At 34.4% G+C, this 24,394-nt stretch overlaps 1 protein-coding gene across 1 annotated transcript; it reads right to left on the bottom strand.

Annotated features, from left to right (window-relative positions):
• Positions 1-830: 830 nt before the first annotated feature.
• On the bottom strand, positions 831-24,392 carry LOC128015210 (potassium voltage-gated channel subfamily KQT member 2-like; the record flags this gene model as incomplete). The annotated part of the gene is made up of 13 exons (XM_052598871.1): positions 831-2,124; positions 3,178-3,301; positions 6,050-6,181; positions 7,385-7,493; positions 10,070-10,117; positions 12,354-12,574; positions 14,492-14,521; positions 14,707-14,775; positions 15,958-16,052; positions 16,539-16,634; positions 18,517-18,627; positions 20,193-20,318; positions 24,252-24,392. Coding segments are annotated over 13 exons (2,013 nt in total), but the record flags the coding sequence as incomplete, so codon positions are not given.
• Between the last annotated feature and the right edge of the window lie 2 nt (positions 24,393-24,394).

Genomic DNA, 24,394 nt, shown 5'->3' with positions numbered 1-24,394 from the left:
TTCCATTTTTTCCCATCTGTCTGAGCGTGCCGCTCTGCTGCCGGCTGTCGACCAATCAGTGATGGTAAATGATACCTCGTGCCAAACCCAGACCAATCACTGTTCCATTCACGCCCTCCTTCCCTTCCCTTCTGTTCTCTGTGTTGTGTGCCTTGTGTGTGTGATGAAGGTGCTACTGGCAAATGTAACGCAAGTAACTAGCTTGGGAAAACTGTAATAATATTACCATTTTCAGACGAGTAATGCCTTACACTACTAGTTACTGAAAAAAGTAATATTATTACAGTAACGCGTTACTTTGTAACGCGTTACACCCAACACTGTTTATCAGCAAATAACGACTGATGTGTCACTGATTTCAGAAGCGCAGAAGACTTGCAATAGGTTGTGGTTTGAATCCAAGATGTGCTTGAATGTAGGGCTGCACAATGTATTTCAATCGTGATCATGATTTCTGCTTATCCGGATTTATTTGTGATATTTCTCTGCTGGTTATTTATCCCAAAATATGTTATTTTAATTTGGCATTTGTACTTGTATATATAATTGGGTTTGCTTGTGGATTTAGTCACAATATATTTTAAATATATGCTAAATAAATGTTGTAAACAGTGAAGCTCAATTAAATATTCTTTTTGAAATTGAAAATGTATTTTTTTTTATCCTTCATATACCAAAATATATTTAAGGGGAATAATATATGGAGGGCAAATATATATTTTTAAATGCGTAAATTTTTATATTTATATATATATATATATATATATATATATATATATATATATATATATATATATATATATATATAATTTATTTATTTTTTTGCTGTATTGGAACCAATCAATTTGATGTTGTTTTGTTTTGTGAGAGCGCAATAATTCTGATGAAATGTAAAAAAAAAAAAGATTTTTTTTTAATAAAGTGATAATCATTATTAATAATTGTATATTATTTTGAGCAAAATAATGTGCAGCCCTAGCTGAATGCATTATCGCTTTGGATAAAAGCATCTGCCAAATGAAATAAATATACCTTTATGATATTTTTATGGTGTTTTTGGAGCTTGACAGATGCTAGAACTTTTCCTCAAAATATTGAGGGTGAGTAAATAATAACAGGACGTTGTTGGCGATATTTCTGAGTGAACGATCGCTTTATCCAGCTGACGATGTGATATCCATGAGATGGTTTTAACGACGCAAATGCACTCCCAGTTGTCTCTCACGTTAAAAAATCCATCCTTGTCCCGACATGAGCTGATGGATAAACATCAGAAGCCATTGCATCTTCACTGCATCCACTCGTCTTTCCACTCGTGGAGCTGGAAGATGATGCGTTTTCTTAACCACGCAAATGCAGTCTTCCAGTGCGTGTTTGGCTCCAGATGCTGGTCGAATCCCGGCTTCGTGAGGTTTACTTCGGGCCGGACCATGCTCTGTCTGCGTAAGCGGCGTCTCCGGTGGTGGAGTGTGGCGACGGGGCGCACAGATCGGAGTCCGTGTCCGACTCGCCCTCGGCGATGTACGGCCTGACTTTATTGCAGCGCGACACGCCGCTGAAGTAGGCGTTGTTTTGGAAGTCCAGGTTCTCTTTGGACTGCGAGATGCTGAAGCCGCTGAAGGAGCGCTCCAGTTCCTCGTGGTCCACCGAGGGGATGGATATGGACGTGTCGCTCTCGGCTCCGGCTTGCTGCTGGGAAAGAGCCAGCGGGCGTCCGTTTTCACCTCGAGATGCGTGATGCTGTCCAGCTCCGCGAGAGCCTGTGGACGAGCGCTCGTGGGCAGGAGGCGGCGGGATGCGCACTAGCGAGGGGTCACCTGTGGGTGACGTTCCTTGTGTGGGTTCGGGGCGGCTGTGAAGGTGCCAGGATGTAGAGGGAGGGCAGTGGTGGTTGATGCAGGTCGACGGCGGCGGGTCGAAGTTCTTCTGGTCTGCTGAGCTGTTGGAGCGGATGATTTTGGTGATGGAGCCGCTCTTCACCATGTGCTCCATCGGACTGTGGTACGGCGGCGCCGGGTCCGGCTCTTTAGAGGCGAAGTACGCATCCGTCTCAGACTGTGGGATGCCCATGCGCTGGATGTAGATGTTGACCAGGAAATCCAGCTTCCTCTCCATTGACATTACCTTAAAAAAGAGCATGACCTCATTATGGTTATGGGTGAATCACAAAGTAAACTAAAATTAGTCTTTGAACTAATGTACTACGCAGAAATGTATAAAGTTTAATTTTTGCAGCATTTTTTTTTGTGCGTGTGAAAATGGATACAAGTATTGCATTGATTATACCAGGAGAATATGCAAAGTTTGTCAAATTAAATCCTTGCTTGAATTATTATTTGTTGTTTTTTTTCATGTGTAGTTCTTATTAATATTAGATAAAATAAAAAAATAATATTGCAATTATTTTAGGACAAAGAAAATAAAGCAGCCTGGTGAAATTTCCAAAGGATATCAAAATAATATAAAAATATAAATAGTTTAATAAATAATTGTAGTAAAATAATATTTTAGTTTTGATAAAAGTCATTAATAAATGATTTTAAAAATGAACTCAATACATAAACATTTGAGCTATAATTAAAATATTCAATCAATACATAAAAACACTTTTTTCGTCATTAATTCTATATAAAAAATATAAAAAATATTCAATATAAAAAAAACTTTTTATTTATGATGAAAAGTAAATTCAATATATAACTAACAACCAATTATTTCAATTTATAAAATAAACATTTTACTTATTATTAATGATAAAATTAATAAATAAATGTAGTTCTGATTTAAAACATAATTCAATACATAAACATCATAGTTATGATTTTAAAACAAGAAAATTTTTTAACTTTTATGTACCATATTATTTTATATTCTAAATAATAAATGTTTTTGATGATGAAAAAAGTCATTTCTTTTGATTTTGATATTTTAAGAATTGATTTATTAAGAAACAGCAATAAATAATTATTTTTTTGGAAACTACCACTTAATAAGTAATTATCTCTAATAATACATATGCACATAAACAAATGAAAAAAAAGTTATAGTAGATGAGTTTTTTGCAAGCAATAATAAGTTAATATAGAGGTTTACTGAAAAGAGCTGACCATGATTAATAAACAGACAGACAGGCATCAGTGGATATGATTTATTTCATCTCTCATCGATGTGACTGACCTGTTTCTCCACTTTCCCAAGCCGTCCCATCATACTGGGATCTTCTGTCAGTTCTGCATCCGCGGATCCTTTCGGTCGGTCCTTGTCTGTGATTGAAGGACCTCGGCCAACAATCTGATCCACTCTAACAATCAAAGACATCAAACATCTAGAATAATAAACCTCACAACGTACCTCACAAATATCTGTTCATTTATGACATTATTCATTATAACTGATTTTCATTAAATATATATTATAAAAATATAAAAAATAATACATACCAATTATTATCTGACATATAATACATACATAATCGTTCATCTATCACATCTATCACATTGTCTGATCTGTTACAATAATAACATTCATATCAGAGATGTATAAAATCGCAGTTTAAAGAAATAATAAATCATGTATTCTATGTTAAAGGGGTCATATCTTTTCTCTCTGGAGTGTTAAAAGCTCTTGGTGCATAAAGAAGATCTGTAAAGCTGCAAAGACTAAAGTCTCAAATCCAAAGAGATATTCTTCATAAAAGTTCAAACTTGTCCAAAAACAATTATGTACGGTATATGAAAAAATTTAACTTAACACACTTAAACCACATTAACACATTGCTTTACACCAAATACACCAAATAATGTTCTTTTTAGCAACGCCATATGACCCCTTTAAAGCACAAAGCAGTGTGGGAAATCACTGAATGCATGCAGAGGGAGGGATATGATAATGAGGGGGCGTGTCCACAGACAGACAGACAGAGGTGATTGGACAGAAAGAGTCAGGCCCTCCAGACGGACGTTTTCTGTTGATATCTGCCTCTTTGGAACAATGTGTCGATGTGAAATCACATTCTTAGTTGCACATTACAGTGTTAGCCGCACATTTGACACATTATCCTCCAAAGCTGATGGACTACACTAGCAGGGGTGCGTCTGATCCGAGACACTTTACTAAATACGGCATCGGATGTGTTGCTTTAAATGTAGAAGTATCAAGCGTGAAGAAAACATATTGTGCATCATGTGGCATGCCTGAAAACGCCATGCCGTCATGCATACGTTAAATGAAAGGAAAAACCATCTCCATTTGCTGCTTCTTGCTGCCGCAACTCTTCATTTCCACACAGCGGTGCAGGCAAACTAGCTTAACCAGTTTTAGTTCAGCTACATGACTAGTAACGCACCGAAAGGCGATATTTGGTTCCCCTCGACTAAACATCTCTACAAAACAAGGTCATGAAGAGTTAATTATCAGAAGCCGCCCGGAGCGTTTAGGCTCGACGCAATAAAAGACTAGTTGGTTTAGATGATGATGAGCCAAGCTCAGTTTCTACTAGCCATGTAGTCTGAAACAGAAGCAGGTTTCTTAGTTGTTTTCTGGAGCGAGAGCGATCTAACGCAGACCCGGGATTCCTAACCTAGAAGACAACTGGGGCGACTCTTTGGTTCCTTTGGTTGAACACTTCTTTGGGCGAGGGGTGCTGGGACACGGAGGACCCAATATCATATCTAACCTGGCAAAGCAAATAGAGTAGAGGACAGCAGAATGCAGAATGACGAGACACGAGCGGCGCAAACACACGCCAACAAACCCTCCAAATATATTCCAGACAAACTCCACAGAGTTCATTCCCATAAAAAGTGATGAAGGTATGTCAGAATTGTTTTCAAAATGTGGAATATATTTACACGTCAAATCAATTTCTTCATACATACAGGAGGAGTGGCCTAAAACCAGATGGATGTGACTGTGTTGGATTACTTTACTGAATGTACACTGAGAAGTGTTGTTTTTTAAGGTGCATTGGGTCAATGATGATGTTTTTGGTTTTATATGGCATTTAAAAACTTTATGACTATTTTCAATCAAACTTTAATTTAATGACAAGTTCAATAAAGATGCATAAGAATAAACGATAAAATATAATATATATTAATATTTTAAAAGAAATCATAAAATATATAATAAAATAAAATATATAAAAAAAATGATTTAAATATTTGATCTTATAAACAGAATAAAAAATAAAAATTTTTTCGCTGTTTTAATGTCCCCTTTAAATATTAAAGATTTTATTATATGATTTTTTTTTATAAATGTATAATTCTATATACATTATTTAAACTTTCATATTTAAAAATGTTATCTAATAAAATTAAATTAAATGTTTTCATCACATCTTAAGAGTGCAAATCTTAAACATATTTAATTCTAAAAAAATTTACATAAATATTTTTACAAATACCAATTTCTGAATCATGAATATCACGTTTCATCTGATTTTATTTTAATAAAATATTAAATATTTTAAATAAATGTTAGGTCTACAAATCGTAAAAATAAATCTTCACATTTATTTTTCAAATTAAATTTTTTGTTTGTTTGTTTTAAAAAAAAACATACACCATTGCATCTCTTCTGAATTATTTTCTTTGGGTTTTATGATTAGGAAATGAAGCAAACACTATTCTAGTCTAGCATTTGTGAAATTGACCAGCAATTTCGGAGTTAAAATAGTTTTAAACTCCAGAGTATGAATGGCCTTTTACATTAAATTAATAGATCTCTCAATAATAAATAAGTGTCACATCATTATTGACCCAGAAATGCTGCTCCGAACTGCTAAAATATCATGATATTGTATCTCAATAAATATAAATGTAGACAATGTTTGTCAATGAAAGCATTTGAACACATAAAACTGCACATTATGCCACTGAAGACTGGGCATCATAAACATACATGATTCAGACAGATATGAACATCAAACCAGTAAGAGCCCTTTAGGAAACTGAGCCATGCATCACACAACACAACACACCACTGTCGAGTGTGTATGAGTCGAGCGCTGTGAAGAGTGTGTGAGGACAGAAAGAGAAGCTCTTGCCTGGACTGCAGATTTTTAATGCGTGCCAACATGTCCAGATGACCGGCCGAATACTGCTCGATAACATCCATCACATCATACGGACGCAGACTCTCTTTAAACTTTCGCTTGGACACCATGAACCTCATGATGCTGCAGGAGAACACACACATGATCACGCTTAAAACACTTTACACAAAATGCAAAGGCTGAGAAGCTGTCGAGCACATGCTCAGGTAATATTTCTCCTCAAAAACTAAAGACATTTTATTACCTACTTTTACTAAAACCATAACAAATATGACTTTAAAATACATAAATAAATCATTTTTAAAATAATTTTAATTTGGCTAGATTGTTACTTGAAGTAAAACCAAATAATAATAATAATAATAAAAATCTTAATTGTACTTATTTTATTTAATCTAGCTGCCAAGGCAACACTTCTCATTTTCATTCACTTTATGTACAAAAAAAAAAAAATTCAAATTAATAAAAACTTAAACCATTTTTTTTATTAATAAAAAGGACAGAAGCACACAACAAAATGACTAAAACTTAAAAAAGGAAACTAATTCAAAGTGTTAATTAAAGCTATAACAGTATCATAATGATAATAAAATAACACAGTATTTTTGGACCCGTCTTATTTTAGTATAACAAAGATACACTATTACAGTTTGCACTAATATTATTAATATTCTGAATAACTTCTATTTTTAGATTTCCATTTTTCATTTTCATTTGAATTACATTTTATTTAATTCAATTATTTAATAAAGTTTATTAATTTTGTTGTGATCTGCTTTTTATTATTTCTTAAGTCTATATAAGTTTTATCAATTTTTATTTCAGTTTTAGTTTTATATATTTTATCTTATCAAGTTAAATAAAAAGAAATGAGAAAAAGTAATTAAAATAACATTATTTTTATTTTATTTAAATAAAGAAAAACATTTTTAGTAGTAGTTTTAGCTAACTACAATAACCCTGGACCATTGGGATTTTTATTTTTCATAATTTGTGCTTGCAATAAAATATAAATATATGCTTTTGTGAGATTAACTCAATAACTGAGTCTCTCTCTCTCTCTCTCTCACACACACACACACACACATATATATATATATTTTTTTATCAGGCTTGATACTGACCCAAATATCTCATAAGAGTCGCTGGCATGATGTGAGCAATGAAAGTGTGAATGCAACAAAGGATTCAAAAGACTGAATGTAACATGTTTTGTAACTTACATTCAGGACAGTTTATGAGCTAATATTATGTGATGCAGACTGCTGTAGTTTTATCAATAATATTCCACGTCTGATGGATGCTGCCTGTCTCATCTTTGCTTACCACACGGCCCTGATGGTAACTTTTAGTCCCGGCGTTAAATCCTGAGGGACAAACTCACAATGGCAGCTCTTATTGTCATCAACAATGTCTTCTCCAGGAAGGCTGGCTTCTAAAAAACACAACACGGACAGCAGGACTCTGGAGTTAGTGCACAAACCCCTTAAACCATCCCTAAACTAAACTTAACAGAGCCACAGCCATTAACCAACTCAGTACCACACCAGACTGGTCAGTGCAATGCCATCTTTATAAAGGCACGAGAAGGGCATCATGGGAGAAACCCAAGACAACTGTGGCCCAGAAAACAATAAAGCCATACAGTGACCCAAAATCACACCACATAATAATATAGCAAATCAAGTGCTATTTACATTAAAGATGTTAAATAAGGACACTGAAAAATTGCTATCAGATTTCACTAATGCTAGTTGGTTTAAAAAGCACGATTCTTTGCTGGTTTTATGTTGAACACCCAACACAATGCCAACTCTGTAACCAGCATTTAATGCAATACAGGTCATATATTCTTTAACAAAACAGACCTGCATCCCATTTTTTGGGTCACGACTCACCACTGATTTAGAGTCATTAAAACTTAAAGGTAATTATGTGGTAAATAATGTTCTGTTTCTTTCACATACCAATTGTTTTGCTTCATAAGGCCTCAATATATCGTCAGGAGCCATGAGTATTCATTTCATGTTTCTTGATATGTTTTATTTTTTTCATTCTCATAACTGGTAGCTGCATGCATTCTCTGAATCACCAAGGAGAACAGTTTGCAAAAAAAACAGGTGAACCAGATTTAGTTGTTCAGTTATCCAAAGCTTCAGTGCTTCAAATAAACGATTCACCTTCAGAGAAATGGCACGCACTCTTTCTAGCGTGAAGTGAAATGAAATGTTCAGATACAAATACTCAAAGTTTTTGCAATACAATTAAATGAGATTCAACTGAAGGTGCAAATTGAATTCTGCACGATATCAAGACATCAGGTGGACTTCGCATCATAATTGAAAAAGAAGCATGACTAGCTGAAATTTCTAGATGTTAAGGGGGAAAAATCATTAATATGCTGTTACTATTAAAGAAACTCATCACACATAAAAGAATAACGATGAAAGAAATATAGAAGGTTTAGTTGCATCAAAAATATCTCATGCAGATTAGTGTAAAACAAATAAGAGCAATATGAAATGTAGTGTTTCTGCAATGTACCATGACTTACTGACTCTATTTCACAGTCGATGGGACTTTAGTGACAGGGTTAAACTGATAACTACACATTGACCGGTTAGCAGCACCTTTTTCTCCTTTTGTCAAAGATTCATTGTAAACAGAATGCAAAAATAAAAGTATTGACTAAAAAAAGATTTCAGTTTAGAGCATAATACATTTTTGAATAAAGCAATGAACAAAAAGTTCATCATGCTCAACGTTTTCAAAGGTATCTTAAACATGCAAGCATTTTAACAGAAAAACACGTCATATTTTTAACTATTCAACTATTGTTGAAAAGCACAAAGGAAAATCCAGCATGCAATGCAGGTAAGACCTCACAGACTGGCATATTCTCAGACCGCTGTGATGAGCTCAGTAAAGAACTGGATCCAGACAAAATCACATTTTAATCAATCAACAAGTGAAGTTATGAAGCTTCCAAGTTGTAGCGCCCTCTAGGCAAAATGGAATGAAATTTGGTGCATCTCCTCAGATTGTCCTGGTGTACTTGTGCACCAAAATCTGTTAATTTTGCACATTGTGTTCACTAGAAACCGGATTATTAGTCAATATGGCATACTCCTGAAAAATGCATTAACTTGTGTCTGCCAAACAATCAAATTATTTAATATTTTATAACTCTCTTTTTTTTCTTTTTCTTTTTTTAAGAACATTTAATGTCAATCATAACAAAGACCTATTCAGTTTGGAAAAGGTTTCTTCAGGAAATTAAATATGGTGGAATTTTTTCCAATTGAAAGTGCAATGTGACCTTGTATGGCTTCTGAGTTACAAACATTTGCTTATTACAGCATCACCTAGTGACTAAGATACGCCAAATTTGGTGTACTGTCTCTTTAAGACATGCATGCACATATTTCTAAATTTCAATATGATCAGACAATCAGATTTGAGATAAGTGGCTGAGGAATTTTGAATGACTGGTGGACATTAAGACCAGAAACTTTAAATAGAGATATATTTGACCCTCACAACGAATGAGAAGAGTTGCATCAACAATATTATTCATGATGTGGATGCCTTAAAACAGCACCAAAAGTTTGATTTGAATCTCTTTCAATTCATCCCAGCAGTCCTGAGAGATATGCCGTCCTTTAAGAATGGAAAATCTTACATACTGTAGTTTTAAATGGATGGAATTAATTAATGAATACATTTAGCATGCTTTAATCAAAAGAGCTTTAGTCAAGAGACCTTTGAGCTTTATTTGAATAAAACCCAGTCAAATATTAAAAGAAATATACCAGACTAGTGAAATCACAGGTTAATATTCAGAACAACACCATGATTGTGTGTGATATCGCTATAAGCAATATGCTAATCATAGCCCAAACCAAACTCAAAGCATCTTTGCAGACTGGTGGCTTTGCTGTGACTGAAGCTGGTTAGTTTGACTGATTTTAAGAGGTAGAATGGGAGAGCGACCCATCTGAATTGTCTGACCTGGAGAGTTCCTGTGTCTCAAATCTTCCTCTTGCATCTCAATGAACACTTTAGCATCAGCATCCAACATAGAAACGGAAAGGACAGCATCAGGATCCACATTCATCGGAAAAAACGAGGGGAAAATCATAAACGTGCACATGGATTACAAAAGGTCAACCTTTCCACAATCTGCCATCCACATGATTCTGTCAGAGAGTTTTATTAGGTTTTCACCGCTGACTGCCTTTGTATTTATCCATCTGAAACTGTACATTATTCAATAAAATGTCAAGGTTTCTGAAAACCACAAATAATCAGTGAACTTGCACTTTGTGGAAAGTGTAACCAAAGATCAAACCTTTTCATAAATTATATTTCAATATTCCAACACACAGTCTTATGATTCAGGCCAAATATTATGATTGGTATGTAAAATTATATATATTTATGCCATAATATATGTCATGAAATCATATACTGTATTCATACCAATCATAAAACTATCTTAAATAGCTTAAATAAATTATTGCACGTATTAGCTAATAAAATATTTCGCTCATAATTGTCTACTCAAGAACTGTCAAAGTTTCTGCACAAAAAACACTTGCAGCAAGCGACATGTAACTCGATTATACTAAGATCAAATAGATATATGCAAAAATAATGCAGACAGCAAAGAATTACACCGATCACGATACAACACTGCAAAAATCACATGCAATGGCACAACAGAAAGACAGAATAAGAATCCTGATGTGTGGTGCTCGATTCTGAATCTGGACTGGATCTAGTTTCTGACTTCACGTCTTCTCAACTGCAGATTCTTATTCACTTACACTGAACATGGACATGTCTGATCTCATACATAAGAGCAGTGTATAATTCCTTATCCAGAAACTAGTTTTTCACTGACATCATATCTACTGTGACCTCAAATATACAAACTATAACATTGATTGTGTGATTCATGATTGTCACTTGTTGTGTTTGAATCAACAACTTTTAAATGTGATTAGTAACATTCTATAATGTTCTAACATTATGCGTATGTAACATTCTGCAACAACTGTAACAAATGTATCATTCTGCAATGATCGTAGCAAATATAACATTCTACATCTACCATTGTGTAACATTCTGTGTATGTATCTGTAATGATTGTAACAAATGTAACATTCTATAATGATCATGGCAAATGTAACATTCTACAACTAGCATTCTATAACATTATGTGTATGTAATGTTCTAATAATTGAAACAAATTAAACATTCTGCAATGATCGTAGCAAATTCTACATCTACCATTCTGTAACATTATGTGTATGTAATGTTCTGTAACGATTATAACAAATGTAACATTCTGTAATGATCGTAGCAAATGTAACATTCTACAACTAGCATTCTGTAACATTTTGTGTATGTAATATTCTGTAACATTCTGTAACAGCTGTTCTGTAACATTTTGTCTATGTAATAAAATTATATAGACTAATTATATGATGGCATGCACTAGTCACTTTGTGCAGCACTGGTCTGCTCACTACCTCATTCAGCATGGAACTGACAACATTCCACTACCTCATTAGTCAGTTAAATATAATAACTGCTCTTGAGCCCTTTGTCACTTGTCACTTTAATTAGACTAAATAAGAATTTTTTTTTTTTTTTTGCACTAAAAATCTTTTATCTGCACTGTTTTTCAGTTCATTGATTTGTACTATATCGGTCATTTGCCTTGTGCTGCTTTATTTAACTTTATTTTTCATTTTATTATATGCCTTTTTTTTAACATTCCCTTATTGTATAGTGTTATCTGTGTGCACCGGGGGTCTGAGAGTAACGCATTCTCTGTTTGTATGTACTGTACATGTTGAAATTGACAATAAAGCAGACTTGAACTTGAACTTGAACTAATAGTCGGTAACACTTTATTTTAAGGTGTCCTTGTTACATGTTACCTGTACTTACTATAATAATAACAATTAATTATGCATAATTACATGCAAATAACCCTAATCTTAACCTTAACCATATAGTAAGCACATGAAGGTTATTAATATTACTCAGAACTTATATGTATGATTACACTGTAACAAGGACACCTTAAAATAAAGTTTAACCTAATATTCAGTAAAATCTGTAACAATTGTATCAAATGTAACAGTCTAAAACTTCCATACTGTAACATTCTGCTCAAGTTACATTCTGTTACAATTGTAACATTTCTACAACTACAAAACCACGACCAAAGCAGACAGATACGACCAAAGAGGCGACACAGGAACGGGTTGCTTTCCCTCACCTTCTGAGTTCTGGCGGGACGCTGCTCCTTTGAAGCGGAAGGCCTGTCTGGCCCGACTGCGGTCGCCAAAGCTGAGGCTCTTGGGTACTTTGGAGGGACTGTTCTCAATGCTGTTGTCAGGAGAGCATCGCAGGGGCTGCTGGCCCTGAGGAGAGTTCTTCCCTTTGTTCGCGGAGTTTCTCGGGCTGGAGAACACGCGCTCTTTCAGACTCACTTTCTGACTGTGAAGTGTGAAAGAGTGCAGAAGTTAGAGAACGAGGGTTTGCAGATGCTATAGTTATAATGTTAGGAAAAAGTAATTGTGGAAAGCGCACCGAAAAACTACTGAAAATGATCTGAAAAGTTATAAAACTTCACTAGATAAGTTGACATTCACCCAAGATTATTATATATTGTGACGAGTCAGCTGCCTCCTCCCTGATTGTCACCGGCACCCCGTCCTAAATCGCCGCCCTTCACCAGGCTCCCGACTGGAGTGGGTGTGTGAGAGGAGGGGCGCTGGACGAGTCAGGGCTGGCGGCGTGTGATGGGGCACACCTGATGGGAATGGAGCCTCATCCCCGCCGCTGTTTAAAAGCCCAACGCGCCTCTCCTCGGGAGACCGGTCTCTTCCCCGTGCATGCACACTGGTGTCCTCGTGGGTCCAGGAAGGGTGCGTTGAGGGACTCCCGCGCCACAAGAGACGTGAGCAGCCGGACCCGCGATCCGGAGGAGAACCGCACCCGTTTACACGGCCGACGGGCCAGGATGCCGGGCCGTCCATCCCCTACCAGCGCCGCGGCCGTCGAGAGAGATGCGGCCGCTAGAGGAAGCCGCCGCCCCTCGCGCCCCGGACCAAGGAGGGGAGCGCGTGCGGCCGCCGGACTCCGCCCCTTACCTGGACCCTTCCTCCATGAACACTGCCCGACCCACACGAACCCCGAAGCACAACGAGGACACCAGATCCCCTGTTATTTTGGACACTTTCCCCCTTTGGCCACTTTTATTCCCTGTTATTTTATGATTTCTGTTAATAAAAGCCTCTCCGAGGCCTGACGCCACGCCCACTGTGTCTGTCTTGTGCTCCATACCGTGACAATATATATATTTTTTTACTGATTTGGTAAAATGCATAATAGGATCGAATATTACCATTTTACATATTCTGATTGGATGAGAAATTTCAAGGATGCTGATTTAGTCATACTGATTGCATGGCTATGAAAGTAATTCCATGTTTACTTCATCAAATCCAGAATATATCTGAAAAATTAATTAAAACATGCATAAATTACTAATTTTGCATTGCATCACCAATTTGAGCATGCATTAAATTTCCATTAGTTCAAAAGCATGTCATTAATTCTGCTTCCACACTCAATTTAAACTCAATACAATATTTAAACATAAACTTGAGATTTATGCATTTGAATTGCATATAAAAATTCCAAGCATTTGGATTACTCAGTTTTAACATAAACTAATAAATTAATGTGATGCATATTTGTGAAACAGGTCTGATTTCTGTACTTAAAAACATGGCATAGTTTATTATTAACTATATGCATCTAATTTATTTCATTTAAATAAACACATTTATTTTCAAAATCCATTTGTTCAAATAGCTTAGAATAAAAATAAATCTATTAATTTTGAAAAAAAAAAAAATATATATATATATATGTGCATAGCTGTTAAACAACCGAAATTCAATTAGTAAGTGTATGAGATTGAGTACAATCAGCAGTAAAACACAATTTTTATTCATATCCCTATCTGAATGAACTACTGATTAATGGTTGTAATAAAGTGTTTCCTGTAGAGATTCATTGTCTTCACAACATGTGTTTCAGTGTTTTGTTGAAACGTGGGTGGATGTATTCATGCGCATTTGGCTCATTAAACGCCACGCATCTGTCTGTACACAGACAAGGTCAAACTAATACACACATACATTTAAATAATGTGCCCATTGATGTGGACATGCATAGACTGGCAAAATATTTGCACACAACCAATGTCCATGAAACACATCCTGCAAAGGCGGTGCAGATGACACAGAAACTGAAGTGATGCATGCAAAAGAAAGCATTACAACATCTGCGGTGTCAGATAAATATTAAATAATTTATATGTACAGCGCACATGATTTTACTAACCTCGGAGAGGGTTCTGGTTGGGCGTCCTTTCTGTGTAAGAAAAGAACATTATACTTTTGAACGCAATGCAATCCTTTTACAACATCCTAATAATTATTAAGATGCATTAACTTAGCTTGAAATGGCACGATGCAATTCATTAACACATGAGGACACTATTAATCTGAGTGGATCAAAAATGAAAGTGCATTTAAAAACCACAATTTTTACATCACCTAAAGGAGAGGCCGGATTTGCTCTTGAGGTTTCTCAGCAGATCGAGCTGATTCAGAGGAGGGATGAGTCTGGAAAAACACACAGAGACTGTTGGCACACAGCTAATGTGTGAAGAGGAAATGCTGCGCAATGCTTATGCAAATCTGGAAGCATCTTTAGACAGAGAAATCGAAGGTACTATTAATAAACACACCACTGACTGTGAGAGGGACAGAGAGAGAGGCGTTTCACATGTATGCATTTATTAATACATATATACTACTACTTCATGCACAATAAAATGCATTTGTAAGAAAATTATAAAAAGTATAAGCTGATTTAGTTTATAATGCACCCCATTTGAATTATAAAATGTATATTTGCATGTAATAGCTGTTTTTGGTTCAGAAAGATTTTTATGTTTTTGGAAGAAGAATCTTGTGCTGTGAATGTTTGGCTGAATTTCATTGAACAAAAGTATAATAAAAATTATGCATAAAAAAAGTACAGTAAAAACAGCAAAATTGTGAAATATTATTACAATTTAAAACAGCTGTTTTCTATGTGAATATCTCTTAACATGTAATTTATTTTTTTGATGCACAGCTGTATTTTCAGCATCATTCCTCCAGTCTTCAGTGTCACATGATCTTCAGAAATCAGAATAATATACTGATTTATTGATTTACTGCTGGATTCTTCAATGAACAGAAAGTTCAAAAGAACAGCATGCATTTGAAACAGAAATTATAAATGTCTTTACCATCACTTTTGATAAATTAAATGTAAAGCCTTGATAAATAAAGTATTTTAAAATACAGTGTTTGTTTGCGTTCAGATGCTTCAAGTTCATCAGCAACATTGGTTTGCTGTATTGCACAAAGCACAACAAGAACACGTGATTCTAAAGCTTTTACATCATTCCACTCTCTCGAATCACTCAAAAGCAGCATTATCAGCTGAAACTTCACATGTGACATGCAACATCACATGCATCGCCTGCTGAACCCACATTTGATATCAAAGCATGACGTACGAATAAAACATGTGCTGTGTACGCAGGTATGAAGAGAGGGAGTGTGTGTGCAGCACTGTTAACCTTCACGAGCTGCACAAAAAGAGTCAGAGAGCAGATCGATGCAGAGACGTCTGAGGAGATCTCATCTGACACCCAGAGGGATGCTGGGATAGAGAGAGAGAGAGAGAGAGAGAGAGAGAGAGAGAGAGAGAGAGGCGGATGGGGAAGGAAATGCATGCAGAAGCACATATACCTGTACATGGGCACAGAAACGGTCCTTTCGTAATAGTCCCATGTCGAAAAGAGATCCGTGCGATTCAGGTTTGTGGCGTAAAACCTCCAGGCAGCCTGAGAGATGACATCAGACAGAGTCAAATTAAAATATAACATACATTATAGGAATATCTCATAAAAATGACAATGCATACAGGTTTGAAACAACATGAGGGTGAGTAAATAACGATGGGTTAGCTGAATCTGTCTTTGGAAGAAGATTTCATGGTTTTTATTTTTCACCAAGGGTGCTTTTATTTGTTCAAAAATACAATAAAAACTGTTAAAATTTTACAATTTAAAACAGCTGTTTTCTATGTGAATATATTGTAGAATCTAATTTATTTCTGTGATGCACAGCTGCATTTTTAGCATCATTCCTCCAGTCTTCAGTGTCACATGATCCTGATTTGCTGGTACTTTGAAAATCAGTGTTTTCTCATGATTCTTCGAGACTATCAGATGGTTTCACAGCTGTGAGTTTCTCACTCATCCCGTGTTTTTTGCAGCTGACCGATGACACTGAACGTACGCGGGGCGTTGAGATGAGATGTGTTGTACCTGAATTAAGCCGGCAGCTGGATTCCTGCGCTTCTCGAAATGTTTCTGCCGATGCTGTTCCTGAACTTTCAAGGCAAACCCAGAACCCAGAATCCCCTGCGGAGCGTCAAAACAAACTTTGTTAATGATGACTGGACCTAGTTCTTCCAGAAACTGAGCCGTGTCGTCTATTACACCGCACTATAATAGAGTGTCGTGACATTAAAGGGCTCATTTCTTCTGATAAAGTGCTCTTTTACTAGGTTCTTTCTCTCCCTGAGCTCTAGTTATAATATTTAGCAAGGTTTGTGCAGCAAAAACAGACAAATCATCCCACCTTCTCTCTGAATATTTGTTGTTTGGGTGTGTGTATGTTCAGGTATTTGAGTTTCTGATGTCAAATATCCAAGTTTTCATCTTAGTTTCATTAGATGACTGAGGAGGGGATATCATACAACCCTAACACTTATATAACCCTAATACTTATACTTATATATATATATATCGTGCATTATGAGTGTATTTTTAATGCATTGTTTGTTCTTTGTAATGCACTGTATGATCTCATGAATAACTGTAATCAATTTTATAGTACTTATCTATTAATTGTTACACCTGTAGAATGTTTATTTCATTTAAGTCCATTTTTGCAACTTTTCCCCTCAATTCTTTGTTTGTATCTTGTGATTTTTTTTAATTGTAAAATTAAATAACTGTATTACCTTTATTATTTTTTTATTATTTTTTAAACGTATTTTATTTGTTTTAAAAAATAAAACATATAAATTTGTTTTATTTTTATTTTATTTAACAAAAGGTTACAATTATTTATACTTTTTTTTTTTTTTTACTTTTTTTTAACTATTAAATATTTAATTTAATTTTTGAATTGTGAAATGTAAATTCTGAATAGTGAGAGAAAAGTCATAATTAAATGATTTATTTTTATATCCTGTTGCATAGATGGGTTTTAGAAAAATTCAAGACATAACACGGAATCTGCAAAATTTTACAATGCATTTTGACATTTGTTACAAGTATTTATGAAAAGATTGTATGTGTTACATTATTACATTACATCACATTATGTACATTATGAATACATTTTGAATGCGATGTTACTTTTGAATGTTACTTTTGAATGTTTCGTTTGAATGCAATGTTACTTTTGAATGTTACTTTTGAATGTTTCGTTTGAATGCAATGTTACTTTTGAATGTTACTTTTGAATGTTACTTTTGAATGTTTCGTTTGAATGTTTCTTTTGAATGCAATGTTACTTTTGAATGTTACTTTTGAATGTTTCGTTTGAATGCAATGTTACTTTTGAATGTTACTTTTGAATGTTACTTTTGAATGTTTCGTTTGAATGTTTCTTTTGAATGTTACTTTTGAATGTTACTTTTGAATGTTTCGTTTGAATGTTTCTTTTGAATGTTACTTTTGAATGTTACTTTTGAATGTTACTTTTGAATGTTACTTTTGAATGTTTCGTTTGAATGTTTCGTTTGAATGTTTCTTTTGAATGCAATGTTACTTTTGAATGTTACTTTTGAATGTTTCGTTTGAATGTTTCGTTTGAATGTTTCTTTTGAATGCAATGTTACTTTTGAATGTTACTTTTGAATGTTACTTTTGAATGTTTCGTTTGAATGTTTCTTTTGAATGCAATGTTACTTTTGAATGTTACTTTTGAATGTTTCGTTTGAATGCAATGTTACTTTTGAATGTTACTTTTGAATGTTTCGTTTGAATGTTTCTTTTGAATGCAATGTTACTTTTAAAGGTTCTCTGAATGTTCTGAAACAAGAAGTAAAAACTTTTTAAACTTCCAATAATTCTGAAATGTTGAATCATAATTCACAGATGCGTTTACTTTAAAGCAGAACTGCTATGAAGGAAAACAGTTTAAGCAGTAACTGAGATTGTTATATTCATAATAAACTGCTCTCTCCGCTCCATTAAAAACCTGTTTGACTTCATCTGTTCATGTCCTCACCGCAGGCAGAGCGAAGAACGACACGCCGATCAGGGTGAAGGTCGCGGCCAGGAGACGTCCGTTCCAGGTTATGGGATATTTATCGCCGTAGCCGATGGTGGTCAGAGTGATCTGTGGGACAAGATCAGTTCAGATCCTGCACAGTAATTCAGTCACTGTCTGAGGCGCCTGGAAACTAACAGCTGAAATGAGGAAGTCTCATGGTTTCTGGGGCACATCTCACAAAAAGAAATTATGTTTTGCACAGAGGAAAAAAAGAACAGTGGGTTTTAAGATTAGGAGTAAAACTATTATATTCATACACAAATACTTGACAATTTAAATAATAGTTTTCACTTTTATTGTGTTGTTATTATATGGAAATGTGTTGTTATTATATATACAATCAAAATATGATGGAAATAATCTCCTAATGTAAAAATGATCTTAATGAAACTAAAATATATACATACGTATAAATGAATATATTATTATATTAAATATTATTATAAATAGTATATTATACATTACATTTTTTGTGTGTGCATATATATATATATATATATATATATATATATATACACACACACACACACACACACAGACACATACAAATAAATATAAAAAATAATACTATAATAATATACAAATATTCTCTAGATTTTGTTCAGTTTCACACACACATGCACACACAAAAAATAAAATGTATAATATACTATTTGTAATAATATTTAATATAATAATAAAATAATTAATATATAAATTAATATATATACATACACACACACACACACACACATACAAATAAATATAAAAAATAATACTATAATAATATACAAATATTCTTTAGATTTTGTTCAGTTTCACACACACATGCACACACAAAAAATAAAATGTATAATATACTATTTGTAATAATATTTAATATAATAATAAAATAATTAATATATAAATTAATATATATATATATACACACACACACACACATACAAATAAATATAAAAAATAATACTTTAATAATATACAAATATTTAGATTTTTTTCGGTTGTCTCTTTTTTAATAAAACATAAAAAAAAACAACTATTATATAATATTCTTTTGTTTGTTATTATAACATGATTTACCCCAATAAGAACATACAAAGTAACTGATTTATTGATTGATTAATCTGTCAGTCAAAATAAGGCAACAAATAATCTAATCTTTCTATGAAAGCTCATTACAGATGATGTGTTAAACAGAAGAATCAAACCAGAAAGATAAATATTATGCAAGAGCCGTCCACACATGATTCCTCTGATCTTTCTGAAATCGCATCTCATCAAACTCAACGAGCGATGAACATCGCTGCATAATTAATGATCCTCACAGAGTCCTGCGTGCAAACTTTATCTGATATCCTTGAGTTTATTTCCAGAGGAATCCCGCCAGCGCTTCACTGGAGTCCCTGAGTGCTGATTAACTCTATAATAAAACTGAAAATATGAAACCCAGCAATGCAGAAGCGCGTCTACACCAGAGCACTTACAGAATGTCAAGAAAACAAATGGTGTTCATCCGTCCATTAATGTGCTTCAATGAAGAAGCGAGTGAAATGCAATCTGCTCATGATATAATATCGATCTCCGGCTGCATTATGAGAGACTGTGTGCATGCCACATTACTTCAAACACGTTTGTTAGTGCGAAGGGCTTACCAGACCCCACCAGAGCGCATCGGCGTAGGTCTCGAACATCTCGTTATCTTCCTTCTCAGCGAGATACACCAGGAACGAGGCCAGGATCAGACACAGGAAGCCAATGTACCACGCCGTGATCAGTTCCTGTTAAACACAACATCGAGAAATATCAGTCTCAAGAGTCTTCTCTGAAGCTTGTTGTGTGTTTATAAGCCAACAACCCATGAATGATGATGATGATGATGATGCACTAAAGTGGCAATGGAGCATTATGCTTGACTTTTGGTTTTGCAAATGCTACTTTTGATTATTTTACAATTAGCAAAAGTGTGGTGCAGGGTCAAAACCATAAAAAAAGAAAAAAAAAAGAAATTATATATATATATATATATATATATATATATATATATATATATATATATATATATATATATATTTGATACTTTAAATAAAAACCAAATAATTATTTTAATTTCAGCTAAATGGAAAAAACACACTTCAAAATTACAGTGACATTCAAATGAAAATGGAACATCTATAAATAAAAATGCATTCAAATTATTAATAATTTACAGTAAAAACTACAGTAAGAAAGAAATGAATTTAAACCATATAGACATGTAAAAAAATAAAAATAAAATAAAAACAGATAAACAAAATTACCAAAACTTTAAGTAAAATTAAAATCAAAAGAGTAAATATGAAAATAATTGAAAAAATTTAGTAAACATGGGCAAAACATTTTTATTTGTAATTTTTAGTAGGTTATTCTATTCAGGTTTAACAAATTTTTTTTTTCAGTTTTAGTTTAGCGTTATTTATTTTATTTACATTTAGCAGTTTTAGTGCTTCAATTTCAGAACAAAAATTAGAAACGTTGTTTTGAAAGCTAACAGAAATAGGTTTTCATCTAATATTTATATATTTATTTTTCTTTCAGCTTTATTTCAATTGATGCAAAAATGTAAATAGTTGTAGTTTTAGTTAACAATGACCCTGATGTGAACACTTGCTATCATCATCTCAGCATGAAAAAATCCAAAGAAAAGCAACGTCAGAGTTTTTGCTCTGTCAGCAGCGAGCTTCTCTGCTCCTGTTAATGCATCTTCCTGTGGATGCTAAGAAACGAGACACCGCTCAAACACAGACGCTGGAACGTTACGCCACTGCGACTCAATTTAGACTGAAAAATGCACCGTCACACACTTTCTTGCCCTTCAGAGAGAGAGAGAGAGACGTCGCCCGAGGGACCTGAATAAATGAATGGCAGGATGCTTTAATCAGACTCTTGACTGCAGTCTGATCCTCTCTTCTGATTAATCTGGCCAAGAACTGACCATCTAGAAGGCACAGAGAGTCGTTCACTTTGTTTAGAAGTGCTGAAATAGCAAAAAAACTCATTTATTCTGTGAACGGCTGAACAGAGAAATTAGAAAATAGTTTGGAGTTGGTCTCTTCTGCTCACCAATGCTGCATTTAAAGATACAGTAAAAACAGCAATATTCTGAAATATTTTTACAATTTCAAACAGCTGGTTTTTATGTGAATCTCTGTTAAACTGTAATTTATTTCTCTGTATTTTCAGCATCATTCCTCCAGTCTTCAGTGTCACATGATCTTCAGAAATCATTTAATATACTGATATGGTGCTCTAGAAAAATTTCTGATAATTAGCTTAATTAGATATATTTGTGGAAAATGTGATGCATTTTACTTTGCAGGATTCACAGATGAATAGAAAGTTCAAAAGAACAACATTTACTTGAAATAGAAATCTTTTGTAACGTTATTAAATGTCTTGACTGTCACTTTTGATCTATTCAGTGTATCCATTCTGAATAAAAGTATCAATAAAAACCCTCTAAAATATATGATAGCTTTTCTTTGAGATTTTAATATCATCAAGTCTTAATTTTTATCTCAACACAGCATGAATAACCTTGTTTTAATATACTCAGCATTAATTATTAATCAGACTAATGCTGCTGTTTCACAGACGTCACCCTGCTAGCATGCAACTCCTTTCAAACTCATTCATATTTCAGAATGTTTACAGTGAACATGCAATTTCTATAACGCATCTGTTTATTAGAGAAAATGTGTTTCATCACTTGGACAACGGACGATGCTCTCCGTCTGTTTTCAGTGAGTATAAAACTGCTGAGGAATCACGCAAGATGGAGCTGCACCGCAATCTAAAAATAGATTCTGTCTGCTATAGCACTGAGGAACATCAGAGCATGAGACACGAGAAACTAGTTCTAGAAGTGGTGTATTCTATCTGCATTAAGTGCAGTTTGAGTTGCATTAACGTTCCCAGATGAACTGAGCTCTAAGAAGAATAGTGTCACTCTCATCAATGCCTCAGTGAACAGAGAATGTTCTCAGAACGTTCTGGCAAGGTTCTCTCAATGTTATGAACAAAAAAAAAAAAAAAATACATTTATGAACAAAAGCAAGTCCTTGATGGATGTCTTATCTTTTTAAAGTCAGTTACTTTGAATCCGAGAAGTAAGACTCTTTACACCCTGCTCTTTAATAACATTATCAAATCATTAGCATAAAAACATTTTTAAGTTACTACTTGTTTCAGAACATTCAGAGAACCTTCAAAAGTATCATTGCATTCAAAAGAAACATTCAAAAGAAACATTCAAAAGTAACATTCCATTGCTTGCAAAATGATAAAATGTAACCTAAAATGTTCCCTTAATGTTTTAGTTAACCCTTTACAAGAAGGTTCCATTGGTTCAATTATAAATTAACATGAACAAACAATGATCAATACATTTATTACAGTATTTATTAATCATTATTAATTTATTAATGTTAGTTAATGAAAATACAGTTGTTCATGGTTATTCTTGTTTGTTCACAGTGCATTAACTTAATGCACAATGTGAAAGTTATGTTAACTTTAGATTTTTATAATGCATTAATGAATCTTAAATGCTGTAGAAGTGCTGTTCATTCTTAGTTCAGGTTAACTAAAGTAATTAACTAATGTTACCTAACGAGTGTTGCCATACTTTTCTGTAACATTCACATAACCAAGAAAAAATATTTTTAAAACACACACACAAAAATAGAAAAATAAAAAAATAAGGACACTGTGAACGTTCAGAAATGGGAACATTAGTAAAAGGTTCTTAAAATATATATTTGTTCAAACACTTTCAACTTTGTCCGTGTTTACTAACTGTTAACAGCACGGCCAATAATTTCACCGCAGTTTGCATTAAATGTCTTGTTCCTGTCATCTCTCCGTCTGTGACCGTGTGCCCTGCATTTACAGTACCAGTTTATGTCTTGCCAAGTGCTATCGATTGCAAATCTGCAGCTGAAACTTCCTCAGGATGTCTCATTAACATCACTTTGCCCTTTTCCTCCTCTCTTCATTGATATTGCCACACCGAGCCAAAAAGACGCCACCAGATCCGTTCCCGACCTCTCAAATCCATTTGACAAACAACACTTGACAGAACAACTCCTGTGGTTTCCATTTTTTTTAATCTGTACAGCAAAGAGCCTTATGGGACAACCTGAATAACATAAACCTCTCATATTCATAATTGGGCAACTTTGCAGTTTGGAAATAGAGTTTGTCGACTGTTGATTCATGCTTCAGCTGTGGTGTTCAAGGGCATCAAACGACTTCAAAAAAAAGTAATATTGCATATTTTTGCATGATACAGGATATTAAATCAGAAAAAGAAAGTGAATTTAGATTAATTTGGAACAACGTGCATTGACGACTCATTCACAATAAGACCAGAAACATGAATTAAAGAATGTAAACCTGTTGACTTTTTCATGTGCATGGATATGCATTGATATTTCCTGACATGAATTGCATTTCTTCAAACAATTTGTGCAAAATAAGACCAGATGCATGTCTTAAGGAGTGTAAATCGGGTTGATTTGATGAGCTTTATCTAAAGCCAATAGACCTTTACTGCCATACCGTATAAAGAAAGTATTGCAAGCATCAGAATGACTGCCGGTGTGTGAGATGAGATTTGCAGGAGCGTAATGGAAGTGTTTCTGGTTACTGAACAGTTTCTCGTCTTCGGTTACCTTGCTGTGAGCGTAAACCACAGATCCCAAGAGTTTCCAGGTTCCCCCGCGTCGGTCCATGCGGATCATCCGGAGAATCTGGAGGAAGCGGAGACTCCTGATGGCCGAGGTGGCGAACACGTTCCCCTGCGTTCCAGCGGCCA

This window comes from Carassius gibelio, chromosome A6 (genome assembly GCF_023724105.1).
Source record: "Carassius gibelio isolate Cgi1373 ecotype wild population from Czech Republic chromosome A6, carGib1.2-hapl.c, whole genome shotgun sequence".
Lineage (NCBI taxonomy): Eukaryota > Metazoa > Chordata > Actinopteri > Cypriniformes > Cyprinidae > Carassius > Carassius gibelio.
This window is presented reverse-complemented; position numbering and strand designations above follow the sequence as displayed.